Source organism: Lepus europaeus, chromosome 16, assembly GCF_033115175.1.
Source record: "Lepus europaeus isolate LE1 chromosome 16, mLepTim1.pri, whole genome shotgun sequence".
Lineage (NCBI taxonomy): Eukaryota > Metazoa > Chordata > Mammalia > Lagomorpha > Leporidae > Lepus > Lepus europaeus.
Genome location: NC_084842.1, coordinates 40296790 through 40317296, shown reverse-complemented (window position 1 = coordinate 40317296; position 20507 = coordinate 40296790). Strand labels below are relative to the sequence as shown.

Genomic DNA, 20507 nt, shown 5'->3' with positions numbered 1-20507 from the left:
GGGCGCCAGTTCAAGTCCTGATTGCTCCACTTCTGATCTAGCTCTCTGCTATGGCCTGAGAAGACAGCAGAAGATGGCCCAAGTCCTTGGACCCCTGCACCAGTGTGGGAGACCGAGAAGAAGCTCTTGACTCCTGGCTTCAGATCAGCTCAGCTCTGGCCATTGCGGACATTTGGGGAGTGAACCACTGGATGGGAGACCTCTCTTTCTCTGGCTCTACCTCTCTGTAATTCTTTCAAATAAGTAAAATAAATATTTAAAATAAATAAATAAAAATAAAATTTACATTCTGATTTATTTAAAGCAAGTGGATGAAATGATTACAACTGTATGTTGGCTGAAACTTATCCATATTCCTTTAAATAGTATGGTCAGTCAAAACACATAAGTAAGCCACAAATATCACACTTAACTGAAAAGCATGTTTGTTATAATGCAACACAGAGTCAAATCCGCACCTGAGAAAATTACTGCATCTAGGAGGCAACGAATATTCTATGTTATCACTTGAGGAAGCATCTACAAAGTAGAGCCACTAAGCTATGTATGACAAGACAGAATTACACACAAGGATGAATTCATGATCACCACAGTCCAACCTGTTTGTATTGGCTTGTTTAGACACGGCCTTCAATCTTTTCAAAGTTTTTCTAATAGCACCAGCATCAGGGAAGTGGTGATGACCTGCCGCCCCATAAGGAAATCCTGGACGAACTCCAGGTGGAATTCCTCTGTAGATAAATATGCACAGTGATTTTCATTACTTTCTCTGAAATAAAGGGTTACGTAATTTCTGCAGAACACAGACATACCTTTCTGGAAGCCCTTGACCATGTATTTCTCCTTTCCACCTAGCTTTATTATCTTCTGCCCTTTGTTGCTGCATTTGGTCAAAAATTGCATGGTAATGTTCATACTGTCCTCGAGAAGAATAAGATGATGGCACTCCAGCCCCTCCACTGCCAAAAAAGGGAGCCTAGGGATTAAACAGAGAGCTGTCACATGTTTATCCTAAAAGGTAAATTTCAATGCTTGATTTTGAAAGCAATTACCTAATTTGAACATATTAATAAACAAATAACTTAGAATAAAATATTTTTTACTGTATTATAACCATTAACAATTAAAAACAGTATAATTTGTTATTACCAAGTAAGCATAATTTAATGTGACCAACAACTGTGAAACTCATGAAAATCCAGAAAAATCTGGTTTTAACTTTTTTTAAGATTTATTTTATTTATTAGAAAGACAAAGTTACAGAGGTCTTCCGTCCCCTGGTTCAATCCCCAGATGGCCGCAATGGCCAAAGCTACGCCGATCCGAAGCCAGGAGCCAGGAGCTTCCTCTGGGTCTCCCTTGCCGATGCAGGGGCCCAAGGACTTGGGCCTTCTTGTTCTGCATTCCCAGGCTATAGCAGAGAGCTGGATCGGAAGAGGAGCAGCCAGGACTAGAACTGGCGCCCATACAGAATGCCAGCGCCCAAGGCCAAGGCTTTAACCCGCTGCGCCACTGTGCCAGCCCCCTAACTTTTTTTTTTTTTAAGATTTATTTATTTATTTGAAAGACAGAATTACAGAGAGGCAGAGGGAGAGAAAGAGAAAGAGAGAGACAGAGGTCTTCCATCTGCTGGTTCACTCACCAGATAGCCACGATGGCCAGAGATGTGCCAATCCGAAGCCAGGAGCCAGAAGCTTCTTCTGGGTCTCCCATGCAGGTGCAGGGGCCCATGGACTTGGGTCTTCTACTGCCTTCCCAGGCCATAGAAGAGAGCTGGATTGGAAGCACCCGGGACTCGAACTAGCGCCCATATGGGATGCCAGCACTGCAGGCGACGGCCTCACCCGCTATGCCGCAGTGCCGTCCCTGGTTTTGTTTTTAAACAAGCTTCTAATATATATTTCATGATTCTATTCTATTAAGTATATATGGCTTATAAGCAGAGATTGCTTTTGCATCACACAAAATTATATTTAACAAACTATTTGCATATAGTTTTGAATTTATCCTAAATCCTTCAAGTCACCTAGTAGATATGAAGATATAAATATTACAGAGACATACTCTATGTGGAGATAAAAGAAGCTAAACATTCTATCTTAGTTTCTAAACTTGTTGGGAAAGAAAACACAGAACCAGAAAAATATTTCAATCCTGTGTAAGTCAATGATAACAGGGACATGCCAAAAGTATTAAGTACTGAGCAAATTTACAAAATAGAAAAAATTATCAAAAATATCTTAATTCAGACCAAATCAAAAATATCAAGTGCAGAAGTCAACAGCATTGCAAGTAAGCCAAAAAGATATGACAAAAGATGAGTGATACCTTTAAAAATCACTCTCTTTTTTCTGAACTGTTGAGACAGAAACCAGAATAGTGAGAGTAGGAGGAAGAGTTTCCAAGTGATAATATCTTAAGGAAGAAGTGAAGAAAAGATACAAAGATAGGGCAGGTGCAGGTAAAGCCACTGCCTGCAGTGCCGGCAGCCCATATGAGCACCAGTTTGAGTCCTGGCTGTTCCACTTCCAATCCAGCTCTCTGTCATGGCCTGGGAAAGCAGTACAAGACGGCCCAAGTCCTTGGGCCCCTGCATTGGCAAGGGAGACCCAGAGGAAGCTCCTGGCTCCTGGCTTCGGATTGGCACAGCTCTGGCCATTATGGTCAATTGGGGAGTGAACCAGTGGATGGAAGACCTCTCTCTTTCTCTGTCTCTCCTTGTCTCTCTTTGTAACTCTTTCAAATAATAAATAAAATCTTTTTTAAAAAAAGAGAAAAATATTAGAATCAAGGAAAAGAAACCTCAGGATAATCCAATGAGATAAAATTTTTTTTAATTTTTAAATTTTTTTTTTTTTTTTTTGACGGGCAGAGTTAGACAGTGAGAAAGAGAGACAGAGAGAAAGGTCTTCCTTCCGTTGGTTCAGCCCCCAAATGGCCACTGCGGCTGGCACGCTGTGCTGATCCGAAGCCAGGTGCCAGGTGCTTCCTCCTGTTCTCCCAGGCTGGTGCAGGGGCCCAAGCCCTTGGGCCATCCTCCACTGCCCTCCCGGGCCACAGCAGAGAGCTGGACAGGAAGAGGAGCAACCGGGACAGAATCCAGCGCCCCACTGGGACTAGAACCCCGGGTGCCGACGCCACAGGCGGAGGATTAGCCTAGTGAGCCACAGTGCCGGCTGAGATAAAATTAATATTAACATATTGACACTGCAATCTGCACACAATCTTGTAACAGGGCATGACTTTAAATAATCAGTTCAGGATAAACACAGAAAATTAATGATGTTCCAATAACAAAATCAAAGTCATCAGAATTAGGAAAGTCAAATCAGGCAGGAAACTCTATCAAGGGGGTCCTTACACACATCCTCAAAATGTACATCTTCTGTCAGGAACCAGAATACTGCAAAAAGGTTGTTAACATCTCCTATGAAACTGATTACTCCTTGAGTTTAGCCCAGTGCTTATATCATCATTACTTGACTTTGAGTTTAATGTTTCTCTTTAGCAAAAAGAAAACTATACAAACATCTCTGGAGACACTTATACTTAAAATGCTGAAATACAATATTAGAATCCTGAAGCAATATTATCTTTTGAGGCATAACATAGTTAAATTCATAAGCTGGTGAATTTTGACATATGTATACACATGTAATCATCACCACAATCAAAAGCATATCCATTATCCCATAAAGTCCCCTTGTGTCCATTTGCAGTCAATGCTCCTGCAACCACTCATCTGCTTTCTGTCCCTATAAATTTGATTAATCTTTTCTATAATATCAAATAAATGACATCATACAATATGTACTGTTCAGTCTGGCTTCCTTCACTCTGTTTTTGAGATTCCTTTATATTGTCACACGTATAAACAAACTTTTTATTGCTGAATAGTATTCTAATATATTTTCAAACAATAAAAATTTATTACAATCACCACTGGATCAAACTATTTATATGAAATACATAATAAATTTCCTAAAACACTTTTATAAGAGATATATTAAAAACAAATAAGGCAAAGAATTCTCAGATTTTGAAGATATAAATAATTAAAGATAAATGGATATATATTATGAAGAATAATACCTATTATTTAGAGGTACATCCTAACAGTACTAATTTTGAAATATTTTCCTTAATGTTTAGCTTTAATTTTTATTTTGGGAAATCTCTTTAGTTTGGTTCTTATTATACTAGCCTCCAGGTTCTTACAAACTATGCAGAAATCAAACACCTTAACAAGTTAAATATTCTAAATAACTAGTAACCTAGGCTGTCTTTATATCATGAAAATAAACTGATTAATTCTGAATGAAAACATTACAGAAATGTATAAGATAAAGTAGAAATCTATTAAGCACATAGTATCTACTGAAAAACAAAAAGTTCAAAAAGCTATCAAACAACATTGACAAACTGTACTTTTAGTACTAAAAGGGGTAATAATATATTTTATTATGCAGAAGATAAACATAAAAGAAGAATGAAGGCCAGCACTGTGGAGTAGTGGCTTAGCCACTGCCTGTGATGCCAGCATCCCATACTGGAGCACCAGTTTAAGTTCCACTGCTCCATTTCTGATTCAGCTCCCTGCTAATATGCCTAGGAATGCAGTTGAAGATGTCTCCAATACTTGGGACCCTGCCACCCATGTGGGAGATCCAGACGGAGTTCCCAGCTGCTGTCTTTGAAGTGACCAAACCCAGGCCATTCAGGAGTGAACTAGCAGATGGAAGATACCGGTCTCGCTCTCTATTCATCATTCTGGTTTTCAAACAAATAAATCTTAAAAAAAAAAAAAAAAAAAAAAACTCAACACTAATCACACACTTCATACAAAATGCCTGCCAAGATCTGAGGGTCTATAAAACACACAGTTATTTTAGAATGGATCAAATTTTGCCTGAGTCATTCATTATCATCTAAAGGACAGTACTTTTATTTAATAGTATGATAAAATTGTACTGCTAAAGACATTCAGTTTATAATACAGAACTGGAAAAAACTGATTCTTTCTTATTGAATTATTGACATATCATATAAAAAATATCTGTAGCTCAAGAAACTGAAAAATTAATCTATAAAACCAAGAGAATATATTTATGTCTAAACAAAACAAAGCAAACTTTTATTCAAATTATGTTTTGGGGAAAAGAAACAAGTAGGATTGGTAACCAACTAAACTTAATAAATATCTATTGCACACCTACATACCAAGGTTAATGGATATGAGTCAAAGTGATTTACAATTTAAAGAAATGTTAAGAGCTGATTCAATGATACAAATTAAAATCATAATAAAGAAAAATAACAGTGTACTGATTTTCTATTGCTGTGTAATGAATTATCACAAATTTAACAGCTTAAAATAATATTCACTTATTATCTCAGTTTCCTTGTCTCTGCAATCTAGCTATGGTTAGCTGGGTCCCCAGTTCAGGATCTCATCAACCAAAGATCAAGGTGCCAATAAGGGTTACAAGTCTCATCTGAGGCTCAGGATCCCTTCCAAGTGCATGAGTTGTTGGAAGAATTCATTTCCTTGTGGCTGTATAATGAAAGTTGCCACTCTTTTTCTTTTTAGTTCTTGGCCAAAGACTACTAATAACATCTAAGAGGCCACCTAAACTTTCTTGATATAGGAATGTTTGCTATCTTCCAAGCCAGCAGAAATGTATCTTACTGATTTCCTTTTCAAGTTTGCCATGAGGAAGTCTTACATGTTACATGGCAGTGACTATTCTATTAACAATTTCATTATAGCAAAACCTAATTGAGGGAACTTTTATACTACCATACTCACAGGTACAGGTTCCATACTCAAGGAGAGGAAATAATACAAGCTATGTAGAGCAGGCATTGGAAATCTTTGAGACCATCTTATAATTTCACCTGCCATCAATAAACATCTACAAAATGCTATGTGAGGAAAAGAAGAAGTACAAGACTCATATTGGCAGAAGAAAGAAAGGAAAAAGGAAATTACTATATTATCCCTTCTCAGTTAAAAAAAAATGAAGATACTGAGGCTCAGAAAAATTAAGTAGCTTTTCTAAAATCATATAGTCTGAATCTTCCCAAAGGAAATGTTTAATTAAGGTATGTAGGTAAATGGTTATCTAGGTTATTGCCTATCCAGATAAAATAATGTAGTAGAGTGAGGTTGAGGAGGAAGGAATGCATACTCTCAAGAGAAACAAGTACAAAAACAAATGGATTTGGGGCTGGCGCTGTGGTGCAGCGGGTAAAGCTGCTGCCTGCAACACTGGCATCCTATATGGGAGCCGGTTCGAGTCCCGGCTGCTTCACTTCTGATCCAGCTCTCTGCTATGGCTTGGGAAAGCAGTAGAAAATGGCCCAAGGCCTTGGGTCCCTGCACCAACGTGGGAGACCCAGAAGAAGCTCCTGGCTCCTGGCTTCAGATCAGCGCAGCTCTGGCCATTGCAGCCATTTGGGAAGTGAACCAGTGGACGGAAGTCCTCTCTCTCTCTCCCTCTCTCTATCTCTCTCTCTCTCTCTGCCGCTCTTTCTCTCTCTGTGTAACTCTTTCAAATAAATAAAGAAAATCTTTTAAGAAAATGGATTCATGGGCTAAATATAATAAGGAAACTACAAACATGTATATTTAGTTCAGCATGAATGGAACATACAGTGTGCAGTAGGGAATGGATAGAGATGAACTTGGAGAGACTGGCAGGCACCAGATAAAGAAGAGTCTTCCGAAGACTTATCTTCAAGGCTACATAAAGTACAGAAGGATTTCAGCAGAGGTGTGACAAGATGATTTGATATTTGATTGTACTTGAAATTTCTCTGAAAGGAAGGATGCATCAGGTTCCACACAAAACTTTTAAAAATACAGGCCGGCATTTTGGCACTGTGGGTTAGGCAGCTGCCTGAAATGCCAGCATCATATATGAGTACCCAGTTTGAGTCCTGGCTATTCTACTTGCAATCCAGCTTCCCACTAACACATCCTGTGAGTACAGGATGGTTCAAGTGCTTGGCCCCTGACAACCACATAGAAGACCAGATGGAGTTCTGGGCTCCTGGTTTTGGTCTGGCCCAGCCCCAGCCATTGCGGGGGGGGGGGGGGGGGGGGCTTTTGGCAAATTAATCAGCAGATAGAAGATCTCTCTTTATCTCTCTCTCTGTAACTCTGCCTTTCAAAATAAATAAATAAATCTTCAAAAAAACATTTAAAAGCAATTTTAGCAATGTCACACATAAGTTATCAAGATAAGCTATATATCAAATAAGGACAGAAAAACTAAGAATTCACAATAAATACTGGATAAGTTTAAATAAATATTAACTCTATGAAAAAAGTCAGCTATACATATATACATTTGTTTATTTTAAAAGTCAAGGTAAAACTGGAGAAAAAAAATCATAGTAGTATAAAGGTACTGAATGCCTACCTTTACTTCACCACTTCCACCAGCGCTTAACACATTTCTCCATCCTTGTTCCCTGGCCCTATTTATTCTCTCCAACTTTTGGGGAAAACAAAAACCATTTCAAATATTTAATATGCAATACATTTAGTAATAAAATTAAAACCAGTGAGTATACTCCTTTAAAAAAAGGAAGATGTGCGTGTGGGCGGGGGGAGAATGTACCACTGAAAAATGGATTATTTTCTTACCCTTTGCTTTTCTTGCCTCTTCATTTGTTCAAGCTTCAATAAACTAATCTGTAATGAGACAAACTTCTTAGAACTCTTGAAAAACTTATCAACTACAACTTGGCAAAGGAAGAAAAATAAGAACAAAAAACTACCTGATCCTTTTGTTTCTTTTCTTTTTCAACAAATTCCAACCTTGTCTTTCTTGGTGCTTCCTTAAATTAAAAAAGGGCATTTTTATCAACAACAATTACTACATTTTCCAGTTTCATCAGTAAAGTAAGTACACAAATGGCAGAGGTATGCCCAGGAAGGGAGGAGGGCAGGGAAGGAAGGAAAGAGAAGTTCCATCTGCTTGTTCACGCCCCAAATGGCCCCAACATCTGGGGCTGTAATGGCCCCAACATCTGGGGCTGTGCCAGGCCAAAACCAGGAGCCAGGAGCTTCTTAAGAGTCTCCCATGTGGTGTGAGGACCCAAGGACTTAGGCCATCTTCCACGGCTTTCCCAGCTGCATTAGCATGGAGCCACAGCAGAAGCGGAGCAGCCAGGTCCTAAACCAGAGCCCATATGGGAGTAGCCCACTATTCCAGAGAGGCATAGCCAGCAGAGGCTTAACCTAATCTGCCACAATACCAGCCCCAAGATTTTTTTTTTTGAAAAATTATTTTTGTAAAGTTTCAAAATAAGCAGACACATGTCTCTCTACCTCCGACATATTCCTCCTTTCTTCTCCAGGATTCACTTTCTTCAATGGAGGTTGATGGGCCTGGACAAAAAGTAGAACTAAAAATTAGATAATGACTTTAAGGCAATCATTTAAATTTCCAAGTTTAAAACAATAAAAAGGCAAAGCTAATACAACCACAACTCTCTTTAAAAATATATATTAAAAAAAAAAACTGTAGTGCTTGATAGTGAAAAAAATTAGATATCTAACTCATTGTTGTCAAAGACAAACAAATTCAGAGCAACCGTGGAAAACGATGCTTTCTCCAATCATCAACTAAATAGCTTTGTCTTTATATACTGGTGCTAATCGTAAGTATTCTAATATTATGACAGAACATCATTTCAAAAGTTCAATCATGAGGAGATAGGGGCCGGCACTGTGGTTCAATGGGTTAAAGCCATGGCCTGCAGTGCAAACATCCCATATGGGAGCCAGTCCAAGTGCCACCTACTCCACTTCCAATCAGCTTCCTGCTAATGCACCTAGGAAAACAGTAGAGGATGGCCCAAGTGCTTGGGTTCCTGAACCCATGTAGAAGACCCGGAAGAAGCTCTTGCTCCTGGTTCAGCTGACTTCGAGGGTGTTTAGTTTTAGGAGTTTTTATAATATAGTAATAATGGAAAATAAAGCTGTATTATTATAGATGTTGCAAATATTTTTTCCTATGTTATTTTTGATTTTTAATTTATTATTTTATTGCACATAAGTTTGCAATTTTTAAAAAGATTTTATTTATTTGAGAGGTAGAATTACAGAGAGAGGGAGAGACAGAGAAAAGTCTTCCATCTGCTGGTTCACTTCTCAAATGGCCACAATGGCCAGAGTTGGGCTGATCCAAAACTGGGAACCAGAAGCTTCTTCTGGGTCTCCCATATGGGTGCAGGGGCCCAAGTACTTGGGCCATCCTCTACTGCTTTCCCAGACTATAGCATAGAGCTGGATCGGAAGAAGAGCAGCTGGGACAAGAACTGACGTCTATTTGAGATGCTGGAGTTACAGGCGGAGGCTTAGCCTAGTACTTCACAGAGCTGGCCCCAAAGTTTGCAACTTATGTATAGCTAAATCTACCAAGGTTTTCCTTTGCGGTACCCACATATATTGTCTTGCCAAGGAAGACATTTTAGATCTCACTGTTATATCTGCCTCTGCAAATAAGATAGTTTTATTTTAAAATCTAGATCATCAACTGCAATACAGTTTTTAAATCAAGGAATGAATTAGATATCTATTTTTTTTTCCACTGATAAAATCCGACTATTTTTAATCACTTATCCAATTCTCACCTCTCCTTTTTTTACTATGGCATAAGTCACTTACAGAAGAGTAGATACAAAGATATACAGAGTTTAGCAAGTATCAAGACAAGATATATGTAAGCACCATTCAAGACATGAAATGAACACCCAGAAGCTCCCCAAGTAGCACTCTAAACTCCATATTCCTTCCTCAGAGGTAACCATTATGATTTTTGTGATTATCATTCTCATGCTCTTTTTTATTGTTTTATCTAATGTAGTTAAGGGATTCTTTTAATCTGAGTTTTATATTAATGGTATCACACAATACATATTCTTTTATATCTTCTTTTGTATATTACTTTTGAGATTCACTTATGTACTTATTTTATCTACATTTGCTTTATTCTCTGATATATAGTCTTTCAATCATGCTGATTCCTTTCTTTTGCAATTATCTTTTCACATTAGGGCTATTCTGCAGCATTCTGTCAGGACGGTGGCGGGTATGGGGGTGTTGGTATTTTTTCCATTTTAATTTCTAACAAAATCTTCATATTTGCATGTTGATCTTATATCAGAGCCATTTTACTGAATTCATTAATAGTTTTCTGCTGCTTCACTAAGTTATTCTAGGTAATTAATTATATTATCTGTTAAAATTTTGTTTCCTTCTAAAATTTATATTTCTAGTTTCTTTCCTTTTTAATTGCTTTGGCTAAGAAGGACTCTGTCACATTAAATGATACCAATTATAGTAAACACCTCTGTCTTGTTCTTGACTTTAATAGTAATGATTCCAATTTTTTATCATTATATTACAAATATTATCAATATAAAATAAACATGATCCTCAATCAATATGAAATTAGATTTCAGAGATACAGTATTAAATTATAATGCTCATAATTTATAAAAAGAACTACAAGGGGTACAAAAGTTTACTTTTACTAAAAAAGGAAATATTAAAACCTTCTGCTTTCTTTAGAAAGCAACATGCTATAATTTAAACTGTGCACAGCTGGTTCTCTGTATCTGAGTGTTCCACATCTAAAGATTCAAGCAACCATCACCGCGCTGATCTGAAGCCAGGAGCCAGGTGCTTCTCCTGGTCTCCCATGCGGGTGCAGGGCCCCAGGACTTGGGCCATCCTCCACTGCCTTCCCGGGCCACAGCAGAGAACTGGACTGGTGAGGAGCAGCCGGGACAGAATCCGGCGCCCCGAGCAGGACTAGAACCCAAGGTGCCAACACTGCAGGTGGAGGATTAGCCAAGTGAGTCGCGGCGCTGGCCCACAAAGTGACTCTTAAGTAGCCAGCCTAGCACCATTCTCAAAATTTGGGAACCACAATGACAACTAAAAAATATAAAAGTGAATAACACATCAGCTCAGTATAAATGACAAGTTTTCTAAATTTTTTTTAAAAGATTTATTTATTTATTTGGAAGTCAGAGTTACACAGAGAGAGAGAGAGGTCTTCCATCTGATGGTTCACTCCCCAGTTCGCTGCAACGGCCGGAGCTATGCCGATCCAAAGTCAGGAGCCAGAAGCTTCCTCCAGATCTCCCACACAGGTGCAGGGGCCAAAGGACAGGGGCCATCTTCTACTGCTTTTCCAGGCCATAGCACAGAGCTGGATTGGAAGTTGAGCAGCCGAGATACCAACCGGCACCCATATGGGATGCTGGCACTTCAGGCGGTGGCTTTACCCACTGCGCCACACCACCAGCTCCTCTAAATTTTTTTAAAAATTTATTTGACAGAGTTAGAGAGTGAGAGAGAGAGACAGAGAGAAATGTCTTCCTTCGGTTGGTTCACTCCCCAAATGGCCGCTACGGCCGGCGCATCTCACTGATCCGAAGCCAGGAGCCAGGTGCTTCTCCTGGTCTCCCATGCGGGTGCAGGGCCCAAGGACTTGGGCCATCCTCCACTGCCTTCCCTGGCCACAGCAGAGAGCTGAACTGGAAGAGGAGCAACCAGGACTAGAACCCGGTGCCCATATGGGATGCCAGTGCCACAGGTGGAAGATTAACCAGTGAGCCACAGCGCAGGCCCCATTTTTTAAAAAGTTTTTTTTTTTTTTCATTTGAAAGGCAGAGTTACAGAGAGAGGAAGGGAGACAGAGAGAGAGAGACAAACTTTCATTTGCTGGTTCACTCTCCAAATGGCCGTAAAGTCCAGCCTCGGCCAGGTGGAAGCCAGGAGCCAGGAGTTTCTTCAGGGTCTCCCACGTGGGTGCAGTGGCCCATGTACTTGGGTCATCTTCAACTGCGTTCCCAGGTGCAATAAAAAGAAGCTGGATTGGAAACATAGCAGCTGGGACTCAAACTGGCACCCATACGAGAGTTGCAAATTGAGTCTTAATCTGTTATGCCACAGCACCAGCCCCAAATGACCATTTTTTTTAGATCTTTTTTTTAATTTATTGACAAACAATAATTGTATATATTTATGGGGTACAGTGTAATATTGATACATGTGTATCTTTTAATGATCACATTAGAATAATTAACATAAATTAAACCACAGAAAGGTCTGCTTTTATTGAATCAAAAAGTTCTTTCCTTATTGAAAAAATCATCCTGTTGGTATTCTACTCACAGTAGGATAATAATTGTTAACAATAAAATACTTGGCCAGCGCCGTGGCTTAACAGGCTAATCCTCCGCCTTGCGGCGCCGGCACACCGGCTTCTAGTCCCGGTTGGGGTGCCGGATTCTATCCCGGTTGCCCCTCTTCCAGGCCAGCTCTCTGCTATGGCCTGGGAAGGCAGTGGAGGATGGCCCAAGTCCTTGGTCACCCACATGGGAGACCAGGAGAAGCACCTGGCTCCTGGCTTCGGATCAGTGAGATGCGCCGGCCACAGCGGCCATTGGAGGGTGAACCAATGGCAAAAAGGAAGAGCTTCCTCTCTGTCTCTCTCTCTCACTATCTAACCTGCCTGTCAAAAAACAAACAAACAAACAAACAAAACCAATAACATACTTTTATAAATAATCAGTTTTTACCTAGATCACACAATAATGTGGAACAAGAAGGAAATGTTTAATGGAGACACTTACGTATCCTGTGGTAAGTTATACAGAAGGATCGTATTCATTTTCTGTTGTTCCATATTTCCTTACATTTAAGATAGAAAAATAAATGGGAAGAATATCAAGCTGTTCCTCTGAGATGACACAAGAATTTTCACAACACTACTTCTACACTGAAAACTATGATAAAACACTGATAGAGAACTATATCATTCTGTTTCTTTCTTAAGGTCAGAGCCCATACACTGATACATTTTCATGGAGCTCCCTCTGCTGGCTTAATTTACTGTTCTTTAACAGAGCCTCTTAAAAAGGTAGACAACTGATTAGTATAGGAACTAGAATAAGAAAGTCTTGTGACATGCAAATATTTTGATGACATGCTACGTGATAATAAGCATCAGTTTATATTCAGTGATTGAAATGTGACAGACAATATAAATAATTAGTTATAGTTTTCCTCATAAACTTCTCATTTTCAAGGTTGAAATTTTAAAATTACAAAGATTCATGGCCAGCACCATGATGCAGCAGGACAACGCATGGCCTGCACCTCCAGCATCCCAACACGGGCACTGGTTTGAGTGCTGATATAGGATCTCACTGTCTCTTACTCTATCTCTATAATTTTGCTTTTCAAATAAATAAATAAATCTTTTAAAAAATCTAAAAATTCATTAATTTGAATCTAAAAGATGCTTTAGAGTTTCTCTTAAAAAAAGAAGTCTTTTTTTTTAAAGTCATGTAAAATCAAAGAAAGACATGTTAAAAGTCATATTTAAAATAATTTGGAAACTTGGTATTGTTCCCCTTTAATACTTTCTGTTGTGGAGAGTTCTGAAAACCTTTTTACACATTTGATTGCCATTTCTTCTTTTTTTCCTATTTATTTTCCTTTTTTTTCCTACTGTGGTAAAATATACTTAATGAAATAAACCACTATAACCATTTTTAAGTGTACAGTTTTGTGGCATTAAATACATTTATACTGTTCTACACAGAAATCTAATTTTAAGTAAAATATGTTTACAATAAGATGTATGACATCCTAAGTGCTGTTTACTACTTAGTTATTAATGGTCTGGCTTAGAAAATTATGCTTACCAGGGCCAGCGCTGTGGTACAGCAGGTTAACACCCTGGCCTGAAGCTCCAGCATCCCATATGGACGCCGGTTCAAGACCCGGCTGCTCCACTTCCAATCCAGCTCTCTGCAGTGGCCTGGGAAAGCAGTGGAAGATGGACCAAGTGCTTGGGCCCCTGCACCCACATGGGAGACCCAGAAGAAGCTCCTGGCTCCCGGCTTCGGATCAGCGCAGCTCCAGCTGTTACGGCCAATTGGGGAGTGAACCATCAAATGGAAGACTTCTCTCTCTCTCTCTCTCTCTCTCTCTCTGCCTCACCTATCTCTGTGTAACTCTGACTTTTGAATAAATAAATAAATCTTTTAAAAAATTATGCTTACCTACATAAAAATATTTGAGGGCAACAACCTTGCCTGAAGTCCAAAATATTTTTAACTATCATCTGAATCATTTCTATATCTTTCAGAATATGTGAGGGATATTTATTATTCAGAATTAGTAATTGGAATCTGAAAGTTCAACAGAATATTGTGCTCATATTCTTAACATTAAATGAAAAAGAGGGGCCGGCGCCGTGGCTCACTTGGTTAATCCTCCGCCTTGCGGCGCCGGCATCCCATATGGGCTCCAGGTTCTAGTCCTGGTTGCTCCTCTTCCAGTCCAGCTCTCTGCTGTGGCCTGGGAGCGCAGCGGAGGATGGCCCAAATGCTTGGGCCCTGCACCCGCATGGGAGACCAGGAGGAAGTACCTGGCTCCTGGCTTTGGATTAGTGCAGTGCGCCGGCCGTAGCGGCCATTTGGGGAGTGAACCAACCGAAGGAAGACATTTCTCTCTGTCTCTCTCTCTCACTGTCTGTAACTCTACCTGTCAAATAAAAAAAAATATTAAATGAAAAAGAAACATTAATAAAACCAACATATTATTGAATTCTATCAGCCATTTGAAAACTCAGATTATAAACTTGGCTACAATCCCATTCAAAGGTGAGGACTTTCTGTTACATCATGAATTCAGTCTCCCCAATACTTCTGATCTCTCCAGTTAGGCTAAAAGGATCAAGAGATGCAACAACTCTGCTTCTACAAGACCATCCCAGTATGTATTCTTTACTGATCTAACGACATAAAGATGAATACACCTCACTACTCTGCTCCTCCATGAATGGCAGTTTTATTCCCTGGGAGGATAAAAATTATGCATGTGAATATTCCCAGCGACATTTGCAGGTGATATTTTCACCGAGACCAAGTGGGATTTTTTTTTTTTAAGATCTATTTAATTATTTGAAAGGCAGAATTACAAAGAGGCAGGGGCAGAGAGAGGCGGGGGGTGGTCTTCCATCCGATGGTTCACTCCCCAGATGGCCTCAACGGCTGGAGCTGTGCCGATCCAAAGCCAGGAGCTTCTTCCAGATCTCCCACACAGGTGCAGGGGCCAAAGGACATGGGCCATCTTCTACTGCTTTCCCAGGCCATAGCAGAGAGCTGGATTGGAAGTGGAGCAGCCAAGACTTGAACTGGCGCCCATATGGGATGCCGGCACTGTACGCGGCAGCTTTACCTGCTACACCACAGCGCTGGCCCCCTTTTCAATTCTTTCAATTTTTCTCAATGAAATAAGAAGTAAGGCTTGGTCTTTGTGAAGAGTAAGCAGAAGGGAGAGTAATGTTCTGAGGAACTACTGTAAGGCGGTCCGAAGGTGCTAATTTAATGTTGATTACAAATATAAAGTTCAACCAGTTGGAGAGCCACACATATTTTTCAGCCACATCCCTCTACCAAGTTCAGGCATAAAGGGGGAAAAAGACTGGATTTCACCAAGTAAAATTTTTGGCAGATTATTTGTAATAAATGAAGAAAAGAGCAAGGTTGTTGAGGTCTTGGAAATTACTATGAGAGCACATGAAATCTAAACCAGGTAAGTAAAATAAAAACAAGAAGAGAGACAGGAAAAAAACTAGTAGGATCCATGAATCCAAATGTGACAAAGCAGATTTGGAGGCTGACTCCTAGAGGAATGAAGCTATAAACATTAGAAATATAGGTTACAGATAAGTCTATTTAAGACTGAGGAAGAATTACTATTATAGGTTCTGGAGTGGGTAATGTGATACAGCAAGTTAAGCCACTGACTGGGATACCCACATTCCATATCAGAGTGCCAGCTGGTAAACTGGCTACTCCACTTCCCATTCAGTTTCCTGCTGGTGCATCCTGGGGGTCTGCAGAAGTTGGCTTGAGTGCTTGGGTCTCTGCCTCCTATGTAGCAGATTCGGAGTTCAGGTCTATGCCACAGTGCTAGCCCAAAGATAGACCTTTTTTAACCCAGGCACAGTGGGTTAAAGCCTTCCCACAGCACCAGCATCCCATATGGGTGCTGGTTCGAGTCCTGGCTACTCCATTTCCAATCCAGCTCCCTGCTAAATATGCCTGGGAAGCAGCAGAGGACAACCCAAGTCCTTGGGCCCATATACCTCCATGGGAGACCCAGGAGAAGCTCCTGGCTTTGGATTGGCTCAACTCCAGCTGTTGCAGCCTTTGGGGAGTGAACAAGCAAACGGAAGACCTTTCTCTGCCTCTCTCTGTAACTCTGTCTTTCAAATAAATAAAAATAAATCTTTTTTTTTTTAAATGTGAATGTCCTTTCTTAAAAAAAAATATGCCAAATCTGAAAAGTTCTAAACACAAAAAGACCTGACATCATGCCATCATGCCATAAGTGGAAAATTGACACTTGACCTCAAATAATAGGTCACAGTGAAAAGGCAGGTGCACTACAAATAAAATATACATTTTAATGAAACAAATAAATTTCATCACCCCAAGATATCTCACTATTTGTATCTGCAAATATTGCTAAATAAAAACAAAAATCTGTGGCTAGAACTGCAGTGTAGGAGGTCATACGAGTGCTGGTTCAAGTCCAAGCTGCTCTACTCCCAATCCAGCTCCCTATTAATGTACCTGGGAAGCAGCAGAAGATGGCCCAAGTGCTTGGGCCCCTGCCACCCATCTGGAAGTGGCAGGAACTTCTGGATGGAGTACCTGGCTCCTGGCTTTGCCCTGGTCCAGCCCTAGCCATTGCAGCCATTTGGGGAGTGAATCAGTAAAAAGATCTCTCTCTCTCTGTCTCTCCCTATCTCTAACTCTGCCTTTGCCTTTCAGATGCACACACACACACACACCCACACACACACCCCTCCAAGATCTGAAACACTTCTGGTCTCAAACATTCAGACAACAGATATTCAACCTGTAATGACGATGACACATTAAATGGTATAACTATTTATGACCGTTCTCAGGTAAGGTGGGAGGCTTTAAGATAACTGAAAGAAAATGATCACGAAAATAAAAGGTCATATACAACAGGAAATATCATCTTTTTGGATACTGAAATAACCAAGGATTATGACACTGTTGAGAAGCAGCAGTTTAGAATAAAAAGCATTAAAATGGGGATGGGGTGAGTATAAGGCACAGGGAGAGTCTGTCAATGAGAAATAAGGGAATCACCTCCTTCATTCTACCTCTAAACCCAGTGATATGAAGGGATTAGAGAGAAAATAGCCACTGAGAGACCTGCAGAAGAACGTGTGCAGGGACAAGTCAGGTTTGGGAACAAAAAAGGTGAAGATAATCTTTAGAAGTTTAGAATTTTTTGCTAATTGGAGGTTTGCTGATGATGTTTTGTAAGAGAACTTTGTGGTAGAGTTTAGGAAACTATGCAGAAGGGATAGTTGCGAATCAGGGTATGACCAGGATCTTAAGGAGATGAGAGACCAAGTACTAAAGGAAAGCCCGGAGCCCTAGGCTTCCTGTGGTGACTAAAGCAAAGAGAAAAAAAGTAAAAAAAAAATGGTAGAGTTGGCCCACTTACACCTGAATAAATGCAATATAACAAAAGAAAAAATAGATAAAATTGGTTCCAGTTATTATATTGCCCTAAGCTCCAAATATACCTTCATTGCCCTGCCTGTGATACTGAAGCCAAACACTATCAACATTTCTTCTTTGCTTTGCCAATACAAAACCATCTTGCTCTGTCAAGAGATGTAAGAACACTGTAAAAGGAAAGAGCTTCTCTTTCTGGTTCAAGAATTTTCTTTCTTCTTGTTACTACAGCATCTGGGACACACAGGGCACTCATCACTGCAGGCAGTTTCCAGCAGAGTTCTGCCAGTGCTCCTCACAGCACCCCTGTGAATTTCAGCAGCACCCCTAATGACAGCTTCCTATGGAACTTTGCTGATGCCCTAGCCACATCTCAGCTTGCTTCTCAAAGAGTTCAGCAAGTTGCCCCCAGAATCCCAGCAATCTTCTCAGTGAGTTCAATGGTTCCAACCAACCTCCGAGCCCAGGCAGTTTCCCAGGCCATTTCATCAGTTCCCAACAGTTTGCTATTTACTATTCTTAGACTATGGCAGCTTTAAGAACTCTACTATATGGCCAGCACCGCGGCTCAATAGGCTAATCCTTCACCTGCGGCGCCGGCACCCTGGGTTCTAGTCCCGGTCAGGACGCCGGATTCTGTCCCGGTTACTCCTCTTCCAGTCCAGCTCTCTGCTGTGGCCCGGGAAGGCAGTGGAGGATGGCCCAAGTGCTTGGGCCCTGCACCCGCATGGGAGACCAGGAGAAGCACCTGGCTCCTGACTTCGGATCAGCGCAGTGTGCAAGCTGCAGCGCGCTGACCGCAGCGGCCACTGGGGGGTGAACCAACGGAAAAGGAAGACCTTTCTCTCTGTCTCTCTCTCTCACTGTCCACTCTGTCAAAAAAAAAAAAAAAAAAAAAAGACCTCTACTATCTAGTGGACTACAGCCATAACCTCCCTAATCAAGTCTGAACCTCAGCCTTAATGATGAGGTTGAGGGGCTGGCTCTGCGGCATAGTGGGTAAAACCGCCACCTGCAGTGCTGGCATCCCATATGGGAGCCGGTTTGAGTCCCGGCTGCTCCACTTCCAATCCAGCTCTCTGCTGTAGCTTAGGAAAGCAGTAGAAGATGGCCCAAGCCCTTGGGCCCCTGCACCAATGTGGGAGACCCGAAAGAAGCTCTTAGCTCCTGGCTTCTGATCGGCGCAGCTTCGGCTGAGGTGGCTATTTGGGGAGTGAACCAGTGGATGGAAGACCTCTCTCTCTGCCTCTCCTCTCTCTGTGTAACTCTGACTTTCAAATAAATAAATAAATAAATAAATCTTTAAAAAAGGATGAGGTTGAAGAATCTTAAAAAATTTCTTCCTTTTTTGAGAACTCTGCCTCAGCACTAGGAGTAGCACCTGCTTCCTACAGCTGCAATTTCTGAATTGTGAATTCCTTTTACTTCTTAAAGATTAATTCTTCAAAAATAGTTAATTATTTATATTAAATTTTTTCCTGTTCAAATTATTCCATGGGGCCAGCACCATGGTGCAGCGGGTTAAGCCACTGCCTACAGCAATGGTATCCTGTGTGTGTGCTGGTTCAAATCCCAGCAGTTCCACTTCTGATCCAGCTCCCCATTAATGCGCCTGGAAAAGCAGCAGAATATGGTCCAAGTGCTTGCACCCCTGTACACATGTGGGAGACCTGGATGAAGCTCCTAGCTCTTGGTGTCTGGCCCAGTCCTGGCTGTTGCAGCCATTTGGGGAGTGAACTATTAGAAGAAAGATCTCTCTCTCTCCACTCCCCTGTCTAACTGTGCTTTTCAAATAAATAAATCTTTTTTAAAAATTATTGTGTGGTTTTTGTCTCCTGACTCAATGCTGACTTACATAAATTAAAGATGGATTTACAGGGGCCGGCACTGTGGCACAGTAGGTAAGCCTGGATCTATAGCACCACCATCCCATATGGGAGCCAGTTGCTCCACTGCCAATCCATCTCTCTGCTAATGGCCCAAGAAAGCAGCAAAAGACAGCCCAAGTGCTTGGGCCCTTGCACCCACGTGGGAGACCAAGAAGAATCTCCTGGTACCTGGCTTCAGATTGGCCCAGCTCTGGCCATTGCCTAGGGATGGAAGAACTCTCTGTCTTCCCTTTCGCTGTAACTCTGCCTCTCAAATAAATAAATCTCAAAAAAAAGAGAGATGGATTTACAATAATCATTCTGAACTACTTTATGATCATCTGAACCAAAGTGACTTATAATTCCTACTATGATGTTTTTCTTACAACATGGTCTATACATCATAAATATCTATATATGTATGTGTGTGTATATGTAGTCCCAAACAAAACAGGTCCCATATACTAAAGACAGGAAGAAAATACCAAATTCCTGAAACTAACACTATGTGTTCTTAGGCATATCACTTAAATGTCACAGGATTTAATTGTTTTTTATCTGAAATACACCAGCAGATTGTTATATCCCAGTGTCACAATTGGACTTATTTGAATGTGAATTTTCAAATACAAAATTTTTTTGGCTTTTTACCAAGTATATCACGGATATTACTTCTTTTACATACAAAAAGACCCAAATGGTTATGCTTAGGTTGTTCAGAAGTGATTTCATTTATAATGTCACTTCCTTTCTATTGTACCATTTTACTTAAGATATCTACTTAAGGGGGCTGAGCCGTGGCTCATTTGGTTAATCCTCTGCCTGCGGCACCGGCATCCCATATGGGCTCCAGGTTCTAGTCCTGGTTGCTCCTCTACCAGTCCAGCTCTCTGCTGTGGCCTGGGAGGGCAGTGGAGAATGGCCGAAGTGCTTGGGCCCTGCACCCACATGGGAGACCAGGAGGAAGCACCTGGCTCCTGGCTTCGAATTGGTGTAGCTCTGGCTGTGGCGGCCATTTGGGGAGTG

General features: G+C 40.7%; 1 protein-coding gene across 5 annotated transcripts in view; it reads right to left on the bottom strand.

Moving 5' to 3' along the window:
* Positions 1-20507, bottom strand: part of NEK1 (NIMA related kinase 1) — a 187531-nt gene that overhangs the window by 129470 nt on the left and 37554 nt on the right. For 3 of the 5 annotated variants that reach the window (XM_062213273.1, XM_062213274.1, XM_062213275.1), the window contains 6 exons: positions 8342-8401; positions 7789-7848; positions 7655-7702; positions 7428-7502; positions 813-976; positions 600-731 (listed from right to left, as the gene is read on the bottom strand). In XM_062213273.1, coding sequence (XP_062069257.1) covers positions 600-731; positions 813-976; positions 7428-7502; positions 7655-7702; positions 7789-7848; positions 8342-8401 — 539 coding nt within the window. The remainder of the gene's footprint in view (positions 1-599; positions 732-812; positions 977-7427; positions 7503-7654; positions 7703-7788; positions 7849-8341; positions 8402-20507) is intronic. The other 2 variants (XM_062213276.1, XM_062213277.1) reach the window with 1 other exon arrangement.